Source organism: Loxodonta africana, chromosome 18 (assembly GCF_030014295.1).
Source record: "Loxodonta africana isolate mLoxAfr1 chromosome 18, mLoxAfr1.hap2, whole genome shotgun sequence".
Classification (NCBI taxonomy): Eukaryota; Metazoa; Chordata; class Mammalia; order Proboscidea; family Elephantidae; genus Loxodonta; species Loxodonta africana.
In genome coordinates this window covers 32,455,492-32,476,929 of record NC_087359.1, presented here as the reverse complement: position 1 = coordinate 32,476,929, position 21,438 = coordinate 32,455,492, and the positions used below count along the sequence as shown (strand labels likewise).

The window sequence follows — 21,438 nt, the reverse complement described above, 5'->3', positions numbered from 1 at the left end:
TTGACCCAGCTCAAGATAGTAAGGCTTGAGGTCTGATCTAACTCTGGGTGGTTAGGTTCAGAGAGAGAGGAATTGCCTTGGAACGGCTGGCTGCCAAGGGCTGGAAATGTGAGAAGATGAAGCCTAGATCCAGTTATAGCTGGGAATTGGACTCATGAGGATTCTTGCCACACAGTTAGTGATAAAGGTGGGGTTTGCCCACCTTGCCTCTTTTATAGTGCAGTTGGAGTTTGTAGCCTCGCAGTACCCCACCCTCTACTCTCCTGACCCTCAAAGCTAACTTGAATCTTATTCACTGTCCGAAGTCTAGTTCCTCTCCTCCAGGAAGCCTGTCTCAGGGCCACACATGAAGCCCAGGCTCTGCCGTTAGGTAGATGTGTGTTTTAATGCCCGCACTGCCTCAGTTCCTTAACTTCTCTGTGCTTCAGTTTTCTCATAGGTAAAGTAAGCCTAGAATCTACTTCATAGGGTTATTGTGAGGATTAAAAGAGCAAGAAAATGGAAAGCACCTGGAAGCACGCCTGGCATATTGTAAGTGCTCAGAAAAAATTAAGAACTGTTCCTTTAGTCCATACTGATCTCTACCCGCTCAGCTTCCCAGACCTCGTGTCCCTGCAGCCTGCTAGCCCTGGGGTATGCCTTGCCATATTGCCCTGGAATTGTTCCATAGGATCAACAAACATGAGAGCCCAGCCCCTTCCTTTTACAAAGGAAGCGAATGGCAAGCCAGAGACAGAAATGAATCTCCTGAAGCTCACACGCCTTGTTAGCAGTAGGACCAGAGGAGAAAGGGGTTTATTACTCAGCCCTGGAGTCCCATCCCACCACCAACACCAAGTCCATAGGGCCCAAAGGGCAGGGGGCCTGGAAGAATGGAGAGCAAAATACTGTTCCCCAAATTCCAGGCTCTGCTTCCCCCTACCAAAGATACGCCCCAGGGCTCGGCTAGTTCCTACTTCACAGGCAATCCCACCCTGGCCTCTCAATAAAGTCAAAGATACATTCTCTGAAATAAAAATGGTGCTAGGAACAGGGACTTGGGTCGTAGGTAGGAAGAGGAAAGAAATGCTCAAGCTAAAGTCTCTGCTTCCAAGGTCTTCCACCTGACTGGGAGAAGTTGTTAGTTGCCATCGATCTGACTATGATTTGACATGCACAAACAAGATTAAAAATGGAGAATGACGTTCAGTGATAAGGATGAATATCAACCTAGCACCCAGGAGCTCAGTAGTGGGAGCCTTTGGAGACAGAAGGGAGGGCTTCATGGAAAAGGCAGAATTTCAACCTCAGCATTTGGGCCTTGATGGGCAGGTGGTCTTCCTCATTAAAATAAAAAGATGCACCAACAGCATTAAGAAATCTTAAGCAAAATAAAGCAAAAGAAAACTTTAAGCAATCTCAATCAAACCAGGGAGCACCAGGCAGCAGTTAAAGCAGTGGACCAGATATCCACAGAGCAGCACTGATGAATCTTAAAACCACAGTGCTGCATACAGAGAGGAGCCAACAGAACGAGACATGGGATTGATTATGTATGGAAATACACATGCAACAAACCAATTGTAAGGAGATGTTTTTAAGCAACTTGGGAAATTTGATTGTGGTTCGGGTATTAGACGAGATCGGGGTATTCTTGATAATATTGTTGGGTGCAATGATGGCATTGTGCTTGGGGAAGAAAACGTTCATTTCGGTCGGGGGATGCATAGCTGAAGAATATAGAGGTGAAATAACATAATAGCTGGGGTTTACTCTGAAGTATTTCATTCTGCAAAGGGAAACTTTTTTTTTTTTAATCTAGGAGTTGAGTATATTGAAATTCTCATATTAAAATTCAAAACAATACCAACAATACATATCTTCAACAGTACATTCTAACAAAAAAGATACACACCAAACATGTTAGATTGTCAATGATTGTCTACGGAGGGGGAAGAAAATAGGAGTAGGCAATGCGGACCAAAGAGAATGAAAGGATGAGACAAACAAGAATGGTCAATGAAAGTCTAAGAAGAAGAGAAAAAAAAAAATTTATATCCCATAACTCTGCCACCCTGGCATTTTACTTTTTTTCTAAGCCTCTAATCCTGGTTCATGTGTTCACTGTTTCTGAGTGGCTGTCACCTTGGTGGATACATCTCTTTGTGCCTTGCTTGATGAAGAAACAGGAATGAATTTTTGCCTACTAAATGCCAGCACTGGGCTAGGACCTCTAGGTATGTGATCGTATTTTGCCCTAAGTGTCATTATCTCCATTTTACTTAATGTGGAAAACTGATACTAAATCACAAAGCTGGGATTGCAGACAACCCCAGTCTCGAAGGCCCAGAATCATGTGACGGCACCAAGCTGATTCAACTTCTTGATCCACCATATCGATGCTGGGTAATTTACTAACCACGCTCTTATTTCTGAGCATTTATTTGGGCTGTTTCTAGTTTTTTGCTTTCATAGACAGCCCTACGAAGAATATCTTCAGGTACTAAGGTTCCTGATCCTATTGAATTATTCCCTTACTAGGCACGGGGTTTATTTGTGTTCACAGAAAGATGTGGGGCTCATTATGATGGTCCTTCATGTTGAGGTAGTTTCCAGAAGGGGTTTGAAATCACACAGATTGTGTGTGTGTGTGTGAGAGAGAGTGTGTATGTGCGTGTAAGAAAGAGAGTGCATGTGTGTGTGTTGGGGGTGGGGTGGGACAGAAGGAAAGCCCTGAGGGGAAACACAGGGAGGGGGTAGGCACCTTGGAGGGGCAGGAAATGCAGGAAGGGTGAGCTCTCAGTCCAGGCCAGAAGTTGGATCCTGGTTAGCTTCTGTGGCCTTCACATTTTCCTAATGTCCTCCTGGCTCAAGCTTCTTGGGCTTTGGGGTTCTAGGCTGAGGCCAAAAGGGATTAGACCGGCTGTGGTCTAGCTGCCTCCTCTTCTCCCTGATACTCCTCACCCCTGGGTCCCCCACCACTCATTCAAGAAGGGCTTGGGAAACAATGCACACCCTCTGAATCTCTTCTAAGAGAGTTGGAGGAGTGGGGAGAGGCAGGCAGAGATCTGAGATTTATGCTCTGGGCCCTACCCCTGTTCCTCTCAGTCCCTAAGGCCAGCCTCCCACACTTGGTCATACATGCAGATCACCTAGGATAATATTAAAATGCAGATTTTCATTCAGCTGATCTGGGTTGTTTACAAGCCTTCCCCGCCCACTCCTCATACCAGAGCTCAGAATTGAGATAAAACACTTGGGGAGAGGGGCCTCAGGACTTGGTAGGGTAAGAAAGTTGTCCCCAAATCAAGGCAGCACTCGTTCTTCTAACTCCAGATATTGGTGAGCTGGTTCGTCCCTCTGCGGATGGGAAGGGTCTGCAAAACAAGATCTGCCTGGCAGGAAACAAGCTCAGGTGAGAGCTTTCCAGCCTCCTTTCTTTTCGTCATACACTGGTCCTGAGCTTTTGCCATCTCGCACCACTTCCAGTTCTTTCAACTCTTTTTATGTTTTTTTTTTTTTTAAATAGATTTCCGCTCACGTCCTGGAGAGCCACTGTCTCCTACCCTAATTGGTCAAATTTGAGTTTGCCCCAAAATTCACCTTGGAATGGGTTTGGGGACAGTGGGTCTCTAATTATGGGGGAGCCTGTGCGTGTATGTAAGGGGACTGGAAACACCCTAGACCTGAGCCTTGCACACAGGTCTCACAGCCTGGCTTCCAGGTAGGGTTCATGGGGGCAGGGAATGGGGGTCTGGCAAGCCCTGGGGACAGGGCCAATGGCAGGGCTTCAGGGACATGCAGCTGCTGTGTGTAGGAGGTGGGCGGCTACAACCATTCTCCCTGGGGCGGTGTCAACTCTCAGGCCCCTTGGCGGCTGCCCTGGCCAGCCTGGGAGGGGTCAAGTGGGGATAGGCAGCAAGTAAATATAGACCCAGGGAAGGAAGCCAGGAGGCCCAGCCCTGTGCTGATCTCTTGCTGGAGGGCTGAGGAGGGTGGAGAGGAATTACACCCCTGTACCTCCTCTCAGGGTGGATGACACCTGGCCCAGCAGCCCCCTAAAGGGGACTGGAGTGGGAGCAAGTAGAAAGTTGGTGAGGAGATGCTGTTGCTGGGTGACCTACAGCAAGCTGCCTTCCCTCTCTGGGCCTCGTGTTTTTTTCTTCTCTAGTGATCCCCCTCAAAGGTGCTGCCCAGCTGGATGACTCCAGGGTAAGGGACTGATCAGTCCAAAGGGACACAGAGTCCACAAGTACAAGGGGAAATAAATGGCAAGGTCCCATCACTGCCCCTCTCATACCCCATGGGTCTTGCTTATTGCTGAGAGGAAGGGTGCCCAGGTGTAAAATCCCTCTACTTTCCTACCCACTCACTGGGTGCCGGCCCTCTCCACCCTGGGGCCTCAGGGCCACCAGACCTGGTCCTCCCCCAGTCTCAGTGCCACCCCCTGCTGGGCTCTCCTTGCCCCTCATGGCTGCAGCCCTGCACTGACCCCACACCACACACACCATGTCCACCAGGTCCGGCTAAGATGCCCCAGACCACCGCCCCCCGCAACCCCCCCGCCCCTGCTCTGGGAAGGGAAATTTGAACAAGGCAGCAACTTCACCACAGATGCATTTATTGTCAAAACATATTCCCAAGCATTGACAGGAAAGGAGCTAGCCAAGTGGGTGACTTTTTTTCCCCATCTTCAAGGAAAAAAAAAAAAAATTTTTTTTTTTTCAAGGAGCTGGGGTGGGGCAGGGGGAAGGGACATCAAAATAACAATACCAGCAGCTAACATTTGTTGAGCTCTTCTTAGGGGAACTCTGCTAAACAAGCCTTTACATGCATTATCTCATTTAATCCTTACAACAACCCTACAAGGTAGGTACCATTATTGTCCCCATTTTACAGATGAGGAAACTGAGGCAAAAAGTGGTGAAGCAGTGGGTGATGGCATCAGCTTTCAGGGATGCAGGTGAGAGCCTTCCAGCCTCCTTTCTTTTCATCACACACTCGTGCTGCGTTTTCCCCATCTTGCGCCACTTCCAGTTCTTTCAACTCTTTTTATGTTTTTGTTTTTTTAAAAAATAGATTCTCCTCGCGTCCTGGAGAGCCACTGTCTCTCCAGGTCAAATAGGACTTTGCCCCAAGATTCACCTTGGAATGGGCTTGGGGGAGCGTGTGTGTGTTAAGCTCTTAGATGGTGAAAGCTCTTAGAAAATACATTATTAATAAATTACAACCCCAGCTCCCCAGCCTATCTCCCCATCTTTCCCCTATCTTCCCCTCCCCTCCCCCACGCCCATCCAAATCTAGATGTGACTGAGTCTCCCCTCCCCCCACAGGGCAGGGTCTCCCTCACACCTCTATGTCCACCAGGGCCCAGGGCCCTCAGTAAATGTTGGTAGAATGAATGAATGCAAGATCCTTTGCAGAGCAAGGGGGAGGGATCAGGAGCTCAGGAGTCCTGAGTTCTAGCCCTGATTGTCTTCTCACCTGTACTCCACCCTCTGGGTGGAGCCAAGCTTCTGGGCACTATTTGCTGGGTTATCCTCTCTGGCCCCAGGGGGTCACGGGGTGGGGGCTGGGTGTAGGAAGGAAGTCAGCAGGGCATCTCTGAGCGTGGGAAGGTGTATTGTTCAAGTAGAGGACAGAGGTCTAGCTTGGGAGTCAGGAGCCCTGGTTTAAGCCCTGGCTGTGGGGCTCAGGAGCTGTGTGAACTTGGGCAGCCTTGAAGAACAATACTGACTAAAGTATAATAGTCGTTTCAGATATTTTTTGGTCCTTGATAACCATGCTGTAACCTGGGTACTATTATCAATATACTCATTTTACAGAATGGATGCAGAGGCTGGAGAAGTCAAGGTGCTTGCCCAAGGTCACATAGCAAGCTGGAACTTGAACCCCAGTCCATCCCCTGACCTTCCTACCGCCCCTCTCTGTGCCATGAGGAGGTAGGCTCAGATCCGAGCCCTCCAGCACGGGATGCCCATGTGGCAGTGTGGCAGCAGGAGGCACTATCAGGTGAATCCCCTAATGTAACGTGGGCCTCTCTGGCCATCTCCAGCCAGAAAAGCCAGTCTAACCTTGTGGAAGGTTTCCTAGGCACCCCCCCCCACCCCAGTCCCGGGGCCTCAGCTGCTGTCCCAGGAGAAGGGCTAGGATTCCATGAGATGCCCTTGAACTTCTGTTTTTCCTGGGATGGGGGAGTGGGATGGCGGGGTAGGGGGGGCCCAAGGCCTGAGCCCCCCCTCACACGGGCATGGGCACCTCATCATACTCATCCTGACCTTCCTTCTCATCAGATATCACCTTGGCATCATCGGCATCCAGCTGCAGGGGTGAGGCAGGAAGGAGAGAGGGTGAGAGACCGCTGGGCCAGGGGAGCCCTGCTCTGCACTTAACTTAGAGATAGCTCACTCTCTTGGAGCCTCGGACATGTCCTGTCCTGTCCCCGAGCCTCTGGACAATACAAGGGTGGTCTAGATAAGAGGTTTTCAAAGGGTGAGGAGCCCTGGGAATCCAGTGTCCCAGTAGGGGAGATCTGCAGAAGGTGGGCAGGGGCCCCACCTCACCAGGGCAGCCCCACAGCAACCTGTGTCACATTGTGGAAGAATTCTACTGGAGGAGCAACTCTGTTCAAAATGAGTCAGAAGGCCACAGAACTAGCCACTCAATGGTGCTAACAGCTCACTTGGAGCACACCTGTGTGCCTCTTAACCCTCTCAACAACCATCATCATCCCCCGTTTACAGGTTATGAAAACCAAGATACAAAGAAATGAAGCCACTTGCTCCATCCAGGTCAGGCAACTTATAAGTGGCAGGGTCAGGATTTGGACCCAGGTCCTAGACTCAAACCTTGAACTTGATGCTCTTTGCCTTCCCCAGTGCTGAGACTCACCCCTTCCATTCTCCCAGGGCCTCTGATGCCGCCTCCCCGCCCCTGGCTCTGGAGGCCCTGCCTCCCAACCTTTGCCCTCCCCAAGATGCCCTCTCTGGTGGGCGGGCAGGTACTCACACACTGAAGCTCAAGTTTCCGGAAGATGAGCGGCAGCAGAAAGCGCCGCAGGGGCACAGTGAGGATGAGGACAAAGGGCAGAGCCAGTGAGGCAGGTGTGGACTTCACCACCCAGAGCACTACCAGGCAGATGATCTGGGTGCCCGTGAACAGGTGCATGCGCCAGGTCTTCACCTACGGGCAGAGGCTGGGGTCAGTGCCTGCCCTACCCCAGCACCCCCCTACCCTGGGCTAGGCAGCCAGGAGGGCCCTATACCCGCTTGACGTAGGGCACATCCGGGTGGTACTTGGGCGGCTTGAACAGGAGCAAGATGCGATCGAAGAGCTGGATGCCACTGAGGGATGTGACCCCCATGTAGAGGAAGATGCCAAACAGCACAGCCAGGGGGATGAGGGACAGGATAGGCTCCATGAGGATGGACAGGCCTGTGGGAAGAACCGCACACTCTTAGCCCCGGGCCACCCAGAGGACTGGCGCCAGCGGCGGCCAGGCCCAGGCTTGGAGCTGGGAAATAAAACCACGGGTACCACATAGAGCCCTTACTGTGGGCCTTTTTAATCCTCAAACAACCCCAGAGAGTTGGTATTAGCCCCATTTTACAGATGAGAAAACTGAAGCTCAGAGAGGTGAAGCAACCTAAGGCTACACAGCTAGGAAGTGGCAGAGCTGTAGTCAAACTCCTGCCTGCCTTACTTCAAACTCCGCTCTCCCAGCCTAGTGGGGGTTACAGAGATTAAGAAAGTGCACCTTCCCCCCACACCCCATTCCCAGCCCAGAATGCCTCCGTTGCCTTCCACCTACCCAAATCCTACCCTCCTCCAGCTAACAGCAACTTCGCCTCCTCCATGGCGCTGCCCACACTGAGCCCAGCTAGACTCTCAGCTGCTCCAGAGCTCACCGCAACCCCAGTGGCCCTTCTGTCTTTCTACCCTCCCTCTCCATTATGTCTGGAGTCTTGCCACTTGCATCAGCCATAGGGCAGCTGAGTGGGAAGAGACCTCGAGTGCATCTAATGAACCCCCTTACTGTGCAGATGGGGAAACTGAGGCCCAGAGACAAGGTGGGCCACCGAGTTAGCAGCAGGGCAGGGCTGAAACCCACCGTTCACTGAACATCTGACTAGAGATGGTCTGGCCTAGAGAAGGCCTCAGTCATGGAGGCCCCCTTCTCCCGTGCTCAGATGCCCATCCCAGGGCCTCAGGGATTTCCTCTAGGCTGCCCCCGTGTGGTGGATGCCAGTGAATCATTGATGCTGGGGAGGTGTGGGCAGCAGTGTGTGCAGAGACCTGGCTCCAGGGTGGGCAAGGCTGGAGGGGCACTGGAGCCTAAGGCGTAGGGGCTGGAGGGCTGGGGCAGGAGGCGGGCGTGGGGGCTGGCAGGAGCGGGCTGGGCACAAGCAGTTGGGAGTGTGGCCCTCACTCACCCACAAGCATAGCAACCAAGAGCCCACTGATCCGCTGCTCCTTGACCCCCTGGATCTGGGCTGCAGCCCCAGGGGTTTTGGCCTTGCTCATGACGGTGAGGGCGTTGGCGTGGGTGACTGAACGCACGGTGGTGGCACTGAGCCAGGGCATCCCAAAGAGGGCGGCTGCTCCGCCCATGCCCATGACCAGCAGCAGGTCGAGGTGGAAGCCAGAGCCCTTGACCATCTTGCGCTCTGGTTTGCTGATAATCAGCCTGGGAGAGTGGGGGGTCCGGGGTAAGAAGGTCTCTCCCCCACCTAAATACCCTCTGCTCCTTTCTTCCTTCCCAAACCTCTGTACCACAGCTTTTCCTTCGGTGCTCATCACCTTTGAATTCTCTGTTCTCCCTTCCCCCTCATCTTGGGAATCACAGACTCTAAGAGTGGAAGAATCGTCAGAATCACATAGAATCTCCACGGGAAGATCTACCCTGAAACTGATGAAGTTTGTATAGACCTGTTCCAAGGTCCAGCACCTAATTCTGTAGTTCTCGTTTTTGTATCCTTTCTCTTTAAAAGGGCTCCACGAATTATAAAACACAGGTCTCACAAAATCTGGACCTGCTCTTGCCTTCCATCATCCCAGCTGCTCAGTAGGGTTGCATGCCCAGCAGAGCCTAGTGCTCCATCCTCTGTCTCCTGCCTGCCTCGAGCTGGCCCTGTTCCCTGCCTCTGACCCTCCCAGGCCCAGCTGCTCCCCTGGCTCTTACGTGGTGATCTGGGACTCAAGGAAGATGAGGATGAAGACCAGCAGGGCAGGCACGGCAGAGGCGAACATCATCCAGATGGGGAAGGGGGAATTCAAGCCCAGCGGGTGGATGACCCAGCCCCGAGTTGTAGGGTCGGATACCGTGAGGCCTTTGGGCACTTTGAGTTTCTGTGGAAGTGAGCAGCTGGTGAGAACACTAGGGGGAGACTCAGGGTCCTGGGAATCAGGCAATTGGGTTGGGAGCACTTGGGAACTTGTGTATATTGAGCACCTACTATGGGCCCAGTTACTACACTAAGCCCTTTGCATACATCTTCTCATTCGCAATTTTATAGACGAGGAAACAGAATCAGAAAGCGTATGTAACTTGCCCGGCATCACACAGCTGTTTAGTAGCAGAGCTGAGATTCACACCCTGATCTGCCCGACTCCAAAGCAGACTCTTTCCTTGGATTAAGAAGTTAAGTGCAGAACCTGACCAAACCGCTTGCTTTGGCCAGAAGGGTCCTGTGGGCTGTGGGAAGAGCATGGGGCTCCGAGGGGAGGCAGAGAAGGGGTAGGGGTAGTTTGAGTTGGCTTGGTTGGGGGAAGCTGTTCTGGAAAGGGGGAATGAAGTGAAAAGCGGGGTCAGGGTCCTGGGGTTTGAGGGCTGGGGGAAGGGTCACCTGCGTGTAGGTGTCCTTGATGAAGAAATCCACCATGACCATGATTAAGATGGAGATGGGGACCCCAAAGTCTCCGATGACTCTGCGCAACTAGGGGTGGGTGGAAGGACCGGTGGTCAGTGCCCAGTTGCTACTCACCTCCAGCCTCCCACCTGCCCTCCGTCTAGCCTCACCTTCACTGAGGAGGCCCTGTTTTTCCGAGGGGATCCATCATCATCTCATGCCCTCAAATGTAACTGCTTCCTCTCTTCCTCCCTTGCCCTTGCCCCAACCCCTCCCAAGATCTATCCCTAACTCCCCGCTGAGTTCTCAGCCAAGGGACCAGGGAGGCTTGGAATTAGGAGGAGGCAAGCACAAGACATAGATGTGGGAATCTAGGGTAAGAACTGGAACTAAGGACACTGGGGAAGCTGGGAGGTTTGGGACTGGGATTGGGTGGGGGAGGCAAGGGCAGGTGAGGAGGGTATGCTGACCTTTCCAGGGAAGTAGGAGCTGTTCTTGAACTTGCGCAGCATCATGGCAAAGAAGAAGGTGCCAGCCATAAGCACAAGGGAGAGGAGGGCTGTATTAGGCAGGGGAACCTTGAGTTGGGGGTCCACTGTCACATTGTAGTGCTTCTGCAGTGGGTGGTCCTGGAATATCTGTAGCAGAAAACCAAGGCACACTGTTCTTCCCCAGCTTGGTCTGGGCTAGAAAGTATCAGCTAAATCCATCCAGCACCATCATCCATCTATCCATCCATTCATCCATCCATCTTTCTCAGTTGTCATGAGTACAGAGGGGCAATGGGATTCCTCAGCTTGGTTTTCAAGGATGAGAATCAGGCTAGATTTGGGTGGGGTGGGCCCTGGGGGCAATGACTATATGTGTGTGCACACGTGCCTATGTGCAACCAGGGCCTGAGAGACATGACAAGGCTGAAGGGCAGGAAATAAGTGAAGAGGAGGTCTCTAGAAGGGGCTTAAGAGATCTGGAACAGAAAGACCCACCAAGCAACAGAATCAGGGGCAGACATAGTGTCCACCCTTTCTCCAGGCATAGCTTGAGGTGACAGAGCTAGGGAGGCAGGGCATTCTGATCACAGGTCTTGCCTTTCTTGAGGGCAAGCGCAGGTGAGGGAGTGGAGGGACTCCAGAGCCCCCATGCTCCTTTCCCTGCATGCAGCTTCCCATGGTCATACTCACACATGCACAGGTATGCACACTGTCACACCTGCCCACTAGTCATACCATGATGTGGTCGTCAACATGACCAGGTACACAGAGGGTACCCTCTCACGCACAGCCACTGTGCAGTCATGTCAAGAACACAGTCATGGCAGTAAGTGTCAACGTGATCACAGTCACACACAGTCACAGGTGCAGACATGTGAACAATGCAGACATATGTGTTCCCACAGTTATATGTCATATGCACAGTCACACACAGGTGAGACAACATGGGCGTACGAATGCTCTGCAGACATGGACACAAAGACACCCACAGGCACGTAACCTTATCTGCAGTCTCCCACATATGTGCATACATGCTGTTCCGTCCACGGCCCCCACCTTGATCAGCTTGGAGAAGGTCTCATAGATGAAGATGAGGGAGATGAGGAAGGAGAAGATCTCCTGGGTGTAGCGTGAGATGAAGCGGACCAGGAAGCTGCCCTCGAAGGCCACCACCAGCACCACCAGCAGGATGAGCCAGAAGCCGATCCACACACGGCCCACAATGTACTCCAGGCCATTGTCCACACAGAACTGCAGTCAGAGGCAGAGGGCGTCAGACACTGCATGGGCAGGAGGGGTCAGGGGTCAGGCACAGGGTCAGAGGGGACAGGACTGAGCTACCGAGAAGAAGGCTTCCTCAAACACAAGCAGGGGTCCTGAGAAGCCAACCACAAGCAGAGGCTGAGCCCCCAGCAGGGAGAAGAGAACGCCCTGCACCGCAGTGGAGATGAGCAGCTCTGAAACACCCATCTGGTTCCCGGTCTTTTCTCCTGTTGGCAGAGATCACAATGGCATCAAGGTCATTTCCAGGGCCCAATAAAGGAAGTCATGGGCTGGCTGATGCAGGGTCTGGAGGGTCAGATGAGCTCAGAAGTCAGGGCTGAGGCAGAGGCCAGAGGGTCGGAGGTGAAGGGCAGGGGGCAGGGGGCAGGCAGCGACACTGACCCAGGAGTCCGCCAAAGGTGATGGCAGGTGACAGGGCAGCAAAGTAGATGAAAATGACGGCAGCCAGGACCTGGGGGCTGAAAGCATCTGTGATGTCACTCAGGTACCAGGGGTAGCGGCGCCGGACGTCCCGCACCAGGCCCCCGAAGAAACGGCCTGTCCGCTGCAGAGGGTCCTCTGGACCACCAGGTCCCCCTGGGCCCCCATTCAGGTCTGTGGAGGGCAGAACCACGGTTGGAGGGGGTGATGGTGTGATGGGAGTCATTGTCTGATGGGAAGGGGTGGTCAAGGAGGCTGGGAGGCGTGGGGTTGGGAAGAGGTGGTAGAGGAGTACTTGACGGCAAGTGGGGCTGTTCAGGGGAGGCAGGAGTTCACAGGGCTGTGGGGGGTATCCGAGAATCTGTAGGGGCTCAGGAAGCCTTGGGCTGGGCTGGGGCAGGTACCTAGATCCTTGTAGAAGTCGGGTTCTGGCCTCGCGGAGTGGGGCAGATAGCGCCTCCGCAGCAGCTCCTTCTGCACGGGCACCAGACCAAGCAGGGCCTGCTCAGAGGGGGCATCCGTCGGGGGCAGCACCAGGCTGCAATCCAGAAAGCCTTCCAGGGAGCGCACCAGCTCCTCCCGGTTCTGGGCTAGGTACGCATCTGTGCGGAACACCTGGGGGCAGAGGAGAGGGTCAGGGCTGCCAGGACCTGCTGAGCGAAAGGACCCAGGAGTCCACAGCTAGCGCCTCCAGAGACCAGAACCCTCTCACCCAGATCTTACTTGCTGTGGAACTGCTTTTCCTGCCCCCTCCCACCCCTACTCCCCACTAAGAAAGGACTTCAGGAGGACACACAAGGGCCTTCAGTAGGGAAAAGAGGAGCTAAAGCAAACCAGATAGGTTACAGCAGACCAGGTGGAACCAGGCTAGACCAAGCCAGTCCTAACCAGGCAGAGCCAGGTCAGAGTGAGCCGGAGTAGATCAGGCCAGGCCGGAGTAAACCAGACCAGATCAGAACAGAGCTAGACCCGACTTCATAGCCAGGACTGCCCCTGGCCTGATGGGACAGAAGCAATTGAATTGGGTCAAAGGAACCCCGACCAGTAGAGTCCAGAGAATGAACCTCTGCCACCCCCACTCCTCCACTCCCCCTCCTATCTCTCCTAGGGCCCCCTCCAGCACCCCCTACTTCCTGGCTTTCCCCTCCCCAGCCTCACCCTCTCTGACATGAGGGTCGCAGTGGCCCGGCCAAGCTGGATGTAGTCAGTGTGGGGGTTCTTGGGGCCCAGCAACACAAAGAGGAAGCGCACAGGCACTGGCAGCTTCAGGGCCTCCAGCTCTGAGGCCTCCTGCAGCCGCACGAAACCCAGCACAGGCCGCTCTAGGAAGGAGGTGCAGCCTACGGGGACAGAGTCATCAGGCCAGGCTGGGGCTCAGGGTGGGTGGACTTGAGGGAAGGGCCTGCTAGGTCCCAGCTTAGGCTAGGCCAGGTCAGGGGGTGGGAGCAGTGGGGTGTCCGAGTGAGGGATGGAGCTGCTTACCCACTAGCACCAGGGTGGCCTCTGAGCCTGGGGTTATCTTTTCCAGAATTCCAGATGACAATTGCTCTTCTGTGCCCCTGTCTCCCTGTTTGAAGGAAGATGGTGAGGGGAGCCCTCAGCCCACTCAATCCCCAGAGAACTGAGCCTCCGGCCCTTCCTGCCCTGCCCATTCTCACATTCTGGCTGAGGGCTTTTCAGCTCTCCCCATGCACACCTGGCACAGTCTCACCTTCACACAGAAGAGCTGTGTCTCCAGTGACGGGTACTGGGGGAGCAGAGGCTCGAGGGGGTCCCCAGAGCGTGTCAGAACCACGGGCTTCACACTTCCCAGGTCCTCCAGGTCTTTGGCATGGCTGCAGGAAACAAAACAGGGGACATGGGCTGAGTAAGCTGTCCAGGCTGGGCTGTGGAGTTTTGTGGCAGGAGGGATCAAGGGTAGACACCAAGTGGGACTTCCCAGTGACCAGACCAGAGAGACCCTGGAGCAGGAGAATCAGAGCAGCCTCTTACAGGATGGATGTAAGTGATGGCCTCTGTTTAGAATGGCTCAGTGGAGCCAGAAAACTGGATGGAGGAAAGGGCCTTGAGGGTCTGCCCTCTCAGGGACTGGTAGCCTCAGAGGGCTTAGGTCCCCAGACTTCTGTCCCCAGCTCTGAGCATGGAGACATGGTCACCTCTTGAGGACAGCAGCAATAGCGGAAAAAGAGTGGGCCCTAGCCAGATGGGGGATGGGAGGTAGGCCCCGTGGAATGCCCTGGTGGCAGGGGCACCTGTGTTTGAGCAGCAAGGTCCGAAGCAGCTCATCTCGGTCCCGAGGCCGGATCTGCTCCTCATAGATAAACACATCCAGCAGCTGGTTGGCCACCCCGACCAGAGAGGTCTCTGGCAGATCCAGAAGGATGGTCCCTGCAGGGAAGGGAGAAGTGAGCTGGGCAGTGGGACTTGGACCTTCCTTCACCCCCAGGCCTCAAGTGTAGGGGCCGCAGAGGGTCCCAGGGGGCTCACCCTTGGTGAAGGCGCTCTGCAGCTCCAGGAGGCTCCAGAAGGTGAGATAAGACAGGTGTGGTTGGCCCCAGGCTCCGTCCTCCCCCAGGTTCTCCTCCAGTTGCACCCAGTGTGCTGCCTCTATCCATTGCAGCTCCTTGTTCTTCTCGTCCATCACCAGTTGGCGCAGCTCCACGTAGACCTGCAGCCCCACAGACCAGAGTTAGCCTACCAGGCCCAGGGCTGGGCATGGGGAGGCTGGAACCCCAGGGTATAGCAGACACCCAGATCCTGCACTCAACAGGCTCTCGAGAAATGCTTGTGGGAGGCTCAGGGCCCTGAGGCTTAAGGCCAGACCTTGGGCTCTGATGGGACAGTCAGGAGCTCCAGCCTGGCCTGGGAGTGTTGGGTGAGGCGGGACACTCAGGGAGATGTCTGAGGGTCCCATGTGGAGCACTTTGGGGGACAGTCCACACCTTGGCTCTATTCCCCAACCCCATACCAGAGGTGTTTGAAGAACTTCTAGACCAAAAGGAGTTATGTGGTGGCCACTTGGAAAGGAAAGGTGAGGGAAGTCGAGTCCAGGAGGCTCAGGCTAAAGGGGACTTTGGAGTCACTAGGTCAGTCTTTTGCCCCCAAGATTGTTGAGGGATTGTATGACTCAGCATGTCCTTGAGTTTCCTTGGGGTCAGCTGCCTAGCTGAGAGGAGGCATAAGTCTCTAACCAGCTAGACAGGATGGGGACCTCTGGGGGGCCTGGGCAGATGGAGCAGTGTTTTAATTCTGCGCTTCCCCAGTGAGGTAGCCTGGCCTAGGCCTGGGACTCAGACCACCAGCAGTCAGTTTATCTCTGCCCTGGAGGCCCAGGTCTCCCCTGCCTCAGTAGAAGTTGTCCTCTTCCCTTCTCCCAACTTCCTGGGATCCTTACTCCTTTTTTGCCTGTTTACGGGGTCCCCCTGCCCTGAGCCTACCTTCCCTGGCAGAATGGTAGCTCCCAAGGGCAGCACAGGGAACGGAACAGGGCAAGCTGGGGTCCTTACCTCGTGGGTGCCTGGGTGCGATGTGGTGTGGTAGTCTGTGTCTGTTGGCTCTGTGAGGGGAGCTGAAAACCAGAGTCCGGTTACTGTTTTCCCCAGACAATTCCCCAAAGCTTAGGGGCCCTCGAAACCCCCGTACCACCCACCATGAGTCTCAGAGACCCAGCCATGGGATGGCGTCCCATTCCCTCCCATTGCCCCTGGGTTGGGACCCTGGGAATCCCATCCTACCATTGCCACTCAGTGGGCTGTGTCCCCCATGCCTGTTCTTGGTCCTGTCCTGCCCTGTCACTCCCCATATGAGCATTGTCGAGGACCCCTGGGGCTGGCCCCTCCTCAGCAATGATAGACATTGGAGAGTCCTAAATAGCCATTTTCGGAAAGATCCTAGGGTCTCCTTCTTCTCCTGCCCTCCAAAACCAGATTCCCTTCCTTCTTCCCACCTGCCTCAACAGTCCCGCCAGCCCAAGGGCTTCTCAGGGCTTCCACGCTGAGCTCTGGACTCCAGGGTGGGCCAGCCCCTTATATTCCCTCCACCCCACCCCATTCCCAGCCCTCATTTCCCAGAGGGGCCTCTTGTCTTCAACGCCAATTGTCAGTGCTTAAGTCCTGTTGACAGTAAACAGGGCCCTGCCTGGGGCTCCCCACTGAAGACCTTCAACAGGCCAAGGAAACTGGTACCTCTCTGCCCTGGGGGTCCCCACAGGCCCCACGTGTCTCAAGGCCTCTGGGCCCGCCAGACAGAATGATGTTCCCAGAACAGACCCGGTGCCTGGCCTAGAACCTGGCATTGGATGGTCACAGGTGACATGTGACCTCACACCCTGTGTCAGATGGTCCTGGCTGCCCTTTCACCCATTAAGGGGCATGGAGATGGGTGACTGGCCCTGCCCCCACCCCCCAGTCAACTCCTGTGATCATTTCAAACAAAACTCTGTTTATCCTTCAATCAGCCAGGATTGTGGGGAGAATTGGCCCCGGGGTAGGGGAGGGGGTAGAGAAGGGGAGAGGTCAAGTTCCCTGGCTGACTGACCCAGGACTCAGCAGCTCATCCCCAGCAGAGGGAAGGAGGTGGTGCTCACCTGCTGGTTCCCCCACCGAGGACACGAGAACACCTGGGCCTCCATAATCCAGAGTGTCCTCCAGAGTGTCCTCCAGCTCCCCATTTTCCTCCTGCTCCAGGATCTCCTCCATCTCATCCTCGTAATCATCCTGTGGGGAGTGGCCGTCAGGGCTCGCCTGCTAGGACTCCTCAACCCCTCCTCCCATGAAGGCAGGAGCCCAGGGCTGATCCTCAGAACCCCCAGGTAGGAGCACTGCAGATGCCTGGAGACCCACCTGCGAATCTCCCATGGTCCTCTCCTGAGTGTCCAGTTGTCCGCGGCGATCCAAGCCCGGAGCATAACCCGCCCTGCGGGTCCCTGTCAGGGAGGGGCACAGGCTGACGCACAGGGCGTCCTGGGGTCTCCTGGTCCTCCCCCAGAGGGGGTTGCATTTCAGAGTGGAATCCCAGGCACTGGGAGATGGTGGGGTCAAAGGAAGACAGTGGAGGCAGAGTGTGGGGGAAGAGCTGCTTTTGTGGGTGTGAAGGCTCAGGGCTGGGAGGGCTAGGACATTACAAGGAAGAGGAAGCTTGGGGGCTGGTGTCAATCTGAGTACCTTGTGGAGGGTGGGAGGGTCTGTCCTTCAAATCCAACTCCTTCCTTTACCCACTAGTCCTCACCTGGCTTCTTTTCCTGCCCGTCCTAAGGATCAGCTGAAGCAGGGCATGACCTGCCCCCAGTTCAGGGGCCCTAGCTCCCTAGAGGGTCTCCACAACACTACCTGTTCCCCCCAGATGACTGCCTCAGGCTGGGCATGGGGCCGCAGAATCCTTGGAGTGTGGGCGCACAGTGTCCCTGGCACTGCCTCTCTGTGTTGAGGGAGGGAAGCATTTCGAACGTCATGATGTGGCCTGCTTCTCCCCTCCACCCCATCTTGAGCCCCATGCCCCGTGCTCTCTCCCTACCTGTCCCATTGGCCTTCTTGTGATTCTTAGAAGTCGCCAAGCCCTTCCCTGCCCCAGGGCCTTTGCATATGCAGTTGTCTCAGCCTGCATGTGCCACGCCCCTACACTTCTCAGGCCTTTCCATATAGCAGCCCAAATGTCCTCTCTTTAGAGAGGCCCTCCCTGACCAGCCTCATGCTCACTCACCCAACCTGTCATTTTCTGATTTCTCAAATGATCTATGCTACCTTGTCTGACACTGCCTCTAGAAGAGAAGCTCCGTGAGTGCGAAGACTGTCTCAACCCCCACTGAATCCCCTACTTTCAGCAGAGTGGTTGACACATGGTAGGTGCTCAGTAAATATTTGTTGAGTGAAAGTGACAATGACTTCCCATTGCAGGCTTGGGGCTCTGTGACTGAGGAGCCAGGATGACTGTGACTCAGCCAGGAGGCCACCGAGCCCTCAGCCTCAGTTTCCTGAGTTGAGTGCCTCACAGGTAGGGCGGTATGCCCTCTTAGGAATGTGAGGACAAGCCATGGGATGCGCTGGGCTCCCTTATGGTGTTGCAGGCTGGGTGTGGAGGGACCTCTTTTTCCTCTCTCATCTGCTGCAGCACAGGGGACTGTGGTTTAGGTCAGGTTTCTGTTTGGGTCAGGTCCACAGTCAGGCCCATCGTGTGCCTGGCATTGTGTTGAGTACTGGGATGCTGAGATGAACAAGAAAGGATGTCCCTCTACTCTCAGGAAGCTCCTAGGCCTGACTGGGGAGATAATCTGCGAACACATGGCAGGCTGTCCCCCAAACAAACACAAGCTAACAGGTCAAGGATCCGTATGGCGGGAGGAAAAGTAGGACTTCCTGGGGTGTGGCAGATGGGGTGTCCCTGGAAGAGAGGCCACCGGAGCGAGGTCTAGAAGCACAGGTGGGACTTGATGGTCTGAGAGGTAGGAAAGGATAGCCCAGGTGTGAGGAACGGGTAGGCTAAGGTGCCATGGAGGACTGTACCAGGCATGGAGAAAGTGTCATGTACAGGAATAGGGTAGGGATTCTATACAGAATGAACTGTACAAAGAACTTCCTTTCTGAGGAATGGGTAGCCCTACAGTCCTTACAGATAGGGAGTGGGGCATGATTGAGCTCCATCCAACTGAGGAACGAGAGGGGTCCCTGCTTTGAAGTGATGAGGGAGACAGTGATGACCATGTGAAGATTCCAAAGCTGGAAAATGGGTTTGACCCTTGAGGATCCTGGTCACGTCAAGCACCTTTTCTCTCTCCTCCCCTTCTCTCCCTCCTTCTCCCCTTCTCTCTAAGTTCTCTTCCCTTCCTCTTCTCTCATTACTTTCTTACCTGCCCTGTTGGCCTCCTTGTGGTTCCTAGAAGTCACCAAGCATTTCCCTAGCCCAGGACCTTTGCACGTGCAGTTGTCTCAGTCTGAACGCACTCCCCACCACCACACACACACCTCAGCCCTTCCCACATCTCAGTCCTTTCTTCCTCCTCTGGCCTTGTCCACTCCCCCTCCTGGGCCTCAGTTCTTAAGCAGCCTCAAGAGTGTCTAAGCCTTAGGTGATAAAAGTCCACATGTGGAGCTGGGACTGTGGTCTCGGTTTTCCCATCTCAGAGGCAGGATGGTCAGAGAGGCCCACCAGAGCCAGAAAGTCCAGAGATCCAGGTTGCCGCTCTGCCACTGACTGGCCAAATGGCCTTGCGTGGCTCCCAGGCTCTCTCTAGGCCTCAGTCACCCCATCTATACATGGGCCGGATATCCCACTGTGGTTCTGGGACTTCAGTGAGAGAGAAGAAGGGGAATGGAGGTGCCTTGAGCCCAGCCAGGGTTTTGGAGGGCGTATCCATGACTCAGATTCCTGCTCAGCTCAGCACAACTGCCCTAAGCCTCAGGCCTTGTGAGGCACCGATAAAGACTCAGGCCCCAATGGTGGCCCTGGGTCTGGAAGCATGCCAAACACCTGGCCAGTCAGCCAGCCAGCCGGCCAGGGCAAGGCCAGATAAGGGTGAGTGGGGCATCTGAGGCCCAGAATTTGGGAGAAGTGGGGGACAACACAGCGGAGCAGAGGCTGGTGGGGGAAACCAGATGACAGGGAGAGCTCCCTGGTGGCATGGCACCCTTACGTAATTGTCCAAGTACCATACCAAGAGTTGTACCGCCTTATCTTTTATAATCCTCAAACCCGTCTGTGAAGTGGGTAATACCATTAGCCCTGTTTTACAGATGAGAAAATTGAGGTTCAGAGAGGTTTGCCTGCTTCAGTCACCTAGTAAATAGGTACCAGAGGCAGAATTAAACTCTGGCCTACCTGACTCCAACTGGTTCTTAACCACTATACTGTGCTGCCTCCCGGAAAAGAAAACAGCTATTCTTATTAAAGATGATTTAGTGTTAGTAGTTAAGAAAATGGACTCTGCAGCCAGACTGCCTGAGTTCAGATCCTAGACTTGCCACTTAATAGCTGTGTGACCTTGAGCAAGTGACTCAACCTCTCTGTGCCTCAGTTTTCTCATCTGTAAAATGGGGCTAATAATAATAGTTCCTACTTCATAAACCTGTTTGTTGTAAGCATTCACTAAGTGCACATATAAAGCATTGAAAACAGTGCCTGGTACATACAGAGAGCTAGGTAAGTGTTTGCTACCAACATCTTTGGTACTGGGGATTGAGGTCAGACTTGCTACCTTCATTGCCAAGCTCGTTTTCTTTCATTCCCCATAAGCTTAGCTTGATTTAAGTGCTTTGAGAGCCTCAGATTATGGGGGGCTCCTCCATTCCCATCAAACCCTCCCCAGGATGAGGACAGTCCCAGGTCCTCTGGCAGACACTCTGAAAGTGTCCCAAATGGAAGGCAGTGTCAGCTGACATCTTGACTCCTAGGTAGGAGAAGGGCGGCCTGGGGTGGAGGAAAGAAGAGGCTAGGTAGCTGAGACCTGAGTCTGTGGGACCCAAGGAGCTGGTAAAGAGGAGCCAAAAAAGGCCCTACACCTGGAGGTGGACTAGATTTGCCCCCCACATCCCCCCCACACCAGCCACACACACCTCTGCTGCCACGCGCCAGCCTCCCGCTCCTAACACCCACCACCCTGCTCTCCCTGGCTGCCAATGGGCCTGTGCCCTTAGGGCCAATGACACACCTCATGACATTCTCACCCTACCCCTTGGATGTTGGGGTACCTGTGCCCACATGGGCATAGATTCATACTAAGTACCTGCAGAGCCCCCCAGGGCAGGTGCCACGGGACCACCCCTTACCGCTCCCTGCCCTGCCCACCTGCTCACGAGCCTCGGGGTCCCTCGGCAAATTCCTGTAGCAGCCGGTGCCCTCTGCGACCAGCCAAGCTGCCACCCGCTCTAGCAGGTCCAGGGCCTTGTTCTCACGCCCCGGGGGCGGCTCACAAACCCCTGACTCATGCCCCCGCCTCCTAATCTGCCCGCCCCATGGGTCCCAGGAGCCCCGGTGCACCCTCCGCCCCGCTCCTGTAGGGTGCCTGGCAAACAGAGTTATCTCTCACCCACATCTGGACAGCTGTGAGGCTGGCCCACCCCACCCACCCAGTCAGCCTCCAAGGCCTCCCATGGCCCTCCTGGCCCTGAGTTTCTTCTGGGTCTTTCTTCATGGGCTGAGGTTTGATGACTGGATTCTTAGAGCTTCAGCCTCTCAGGGTTGTACCAGCCTCTGGAGGGCCCTGTTCTGCCTCTGCCCATCCTCCAGCAAGGCCCCTCTGCTCAGCTTGGTGTCTCCCCAAGTCCCTTCTCAGCATTCACTCTGCCCCTGCAGCCTTCCCCAGGGGACTTGCTCAGTGCTCACAGGCCCAGGCAGCCCCCTTCCCTCCTTGCCCCAGCCTATGAACCCTCACTGCCCTTTCCCCAAAACCCCAGCTGGCTCTGAAGAATTGGCCCCTGGACCCTAAG

The 21,438-nt window shown here is 54.7% G+C and overlaps 1 protein-coding gene across 1 annotated transcript; it reads right to left on the bottom strand.

Annotated features, from left to right (window-relative positions):
• Positions 1 to 4,592: 4,592 nt before the first annotated feature.
• Positions 4,593 to 20,903, bottom strand: SLC4A1 (solute carrier family 4 member 1 (Diego blood group)). The gene is made up of 20 exons (XM_064271050.1): positions 20,798 to 20,903; positions 16,864 to 16,946; positions 16,608 to 16,737; positions 15,529 to 15,590; positions 14,510 to 14,690; positions 14,275 to 14,410; positions 13,734 to 13,857; positions 13,505 to 13,589; positions 13,181 to 13,362; positions 12,427 to 12,637; positions 11,984 to 12,196; positions 11,660 to 11,808; positions 11,375 to 11,569; positions 10,298 to 10,465; positions 9,825 to 9,914; positions 9,161 to 9,327; positions 8,412 to 8,665; positions 7,244 to 7,413; positions 6,988 to 7,161; positions 4,593 to 6,300 (listed from the first exon to the last, which is right to left on the bottom strand). The coding sequence occupies exons 2-20, from the start codon at positions 16,876 to 16,878 to the stop codon at positions 6,220 to 6,222; spliced, it is 2,787 nt and encodes a 928-aa protein (XP_064127120.1). The 5' UTR covers positions 16,879 to 16,946; positions 20,798 to 20,903; the 3' UTR covers positions 4,593 to 6,219.
• Positions 20,904 to 21,438: the final 535 nt, after the last annotated feature.

Bases quoted from the DNA above. Each gene is read 5' to 3' on its own strand.
- SLC4A1 (XM_064271050.1), bottom strand. The intron at 12,638-13,180 runs GTGAGGCTGGGG...CTCTGCCCCCAG, and splicing joins CGACCCTCATGTCAGAGAGG to GTGTTCCGCACAGATGCGTA. The intron at 9,915-10,297 runs GTCAGCATACCC...ACCCACCCCTAG, and splicing joins GCTCCTACTTCCCTGGAAAG to TTGCGCAGAGTCATCGGAGA.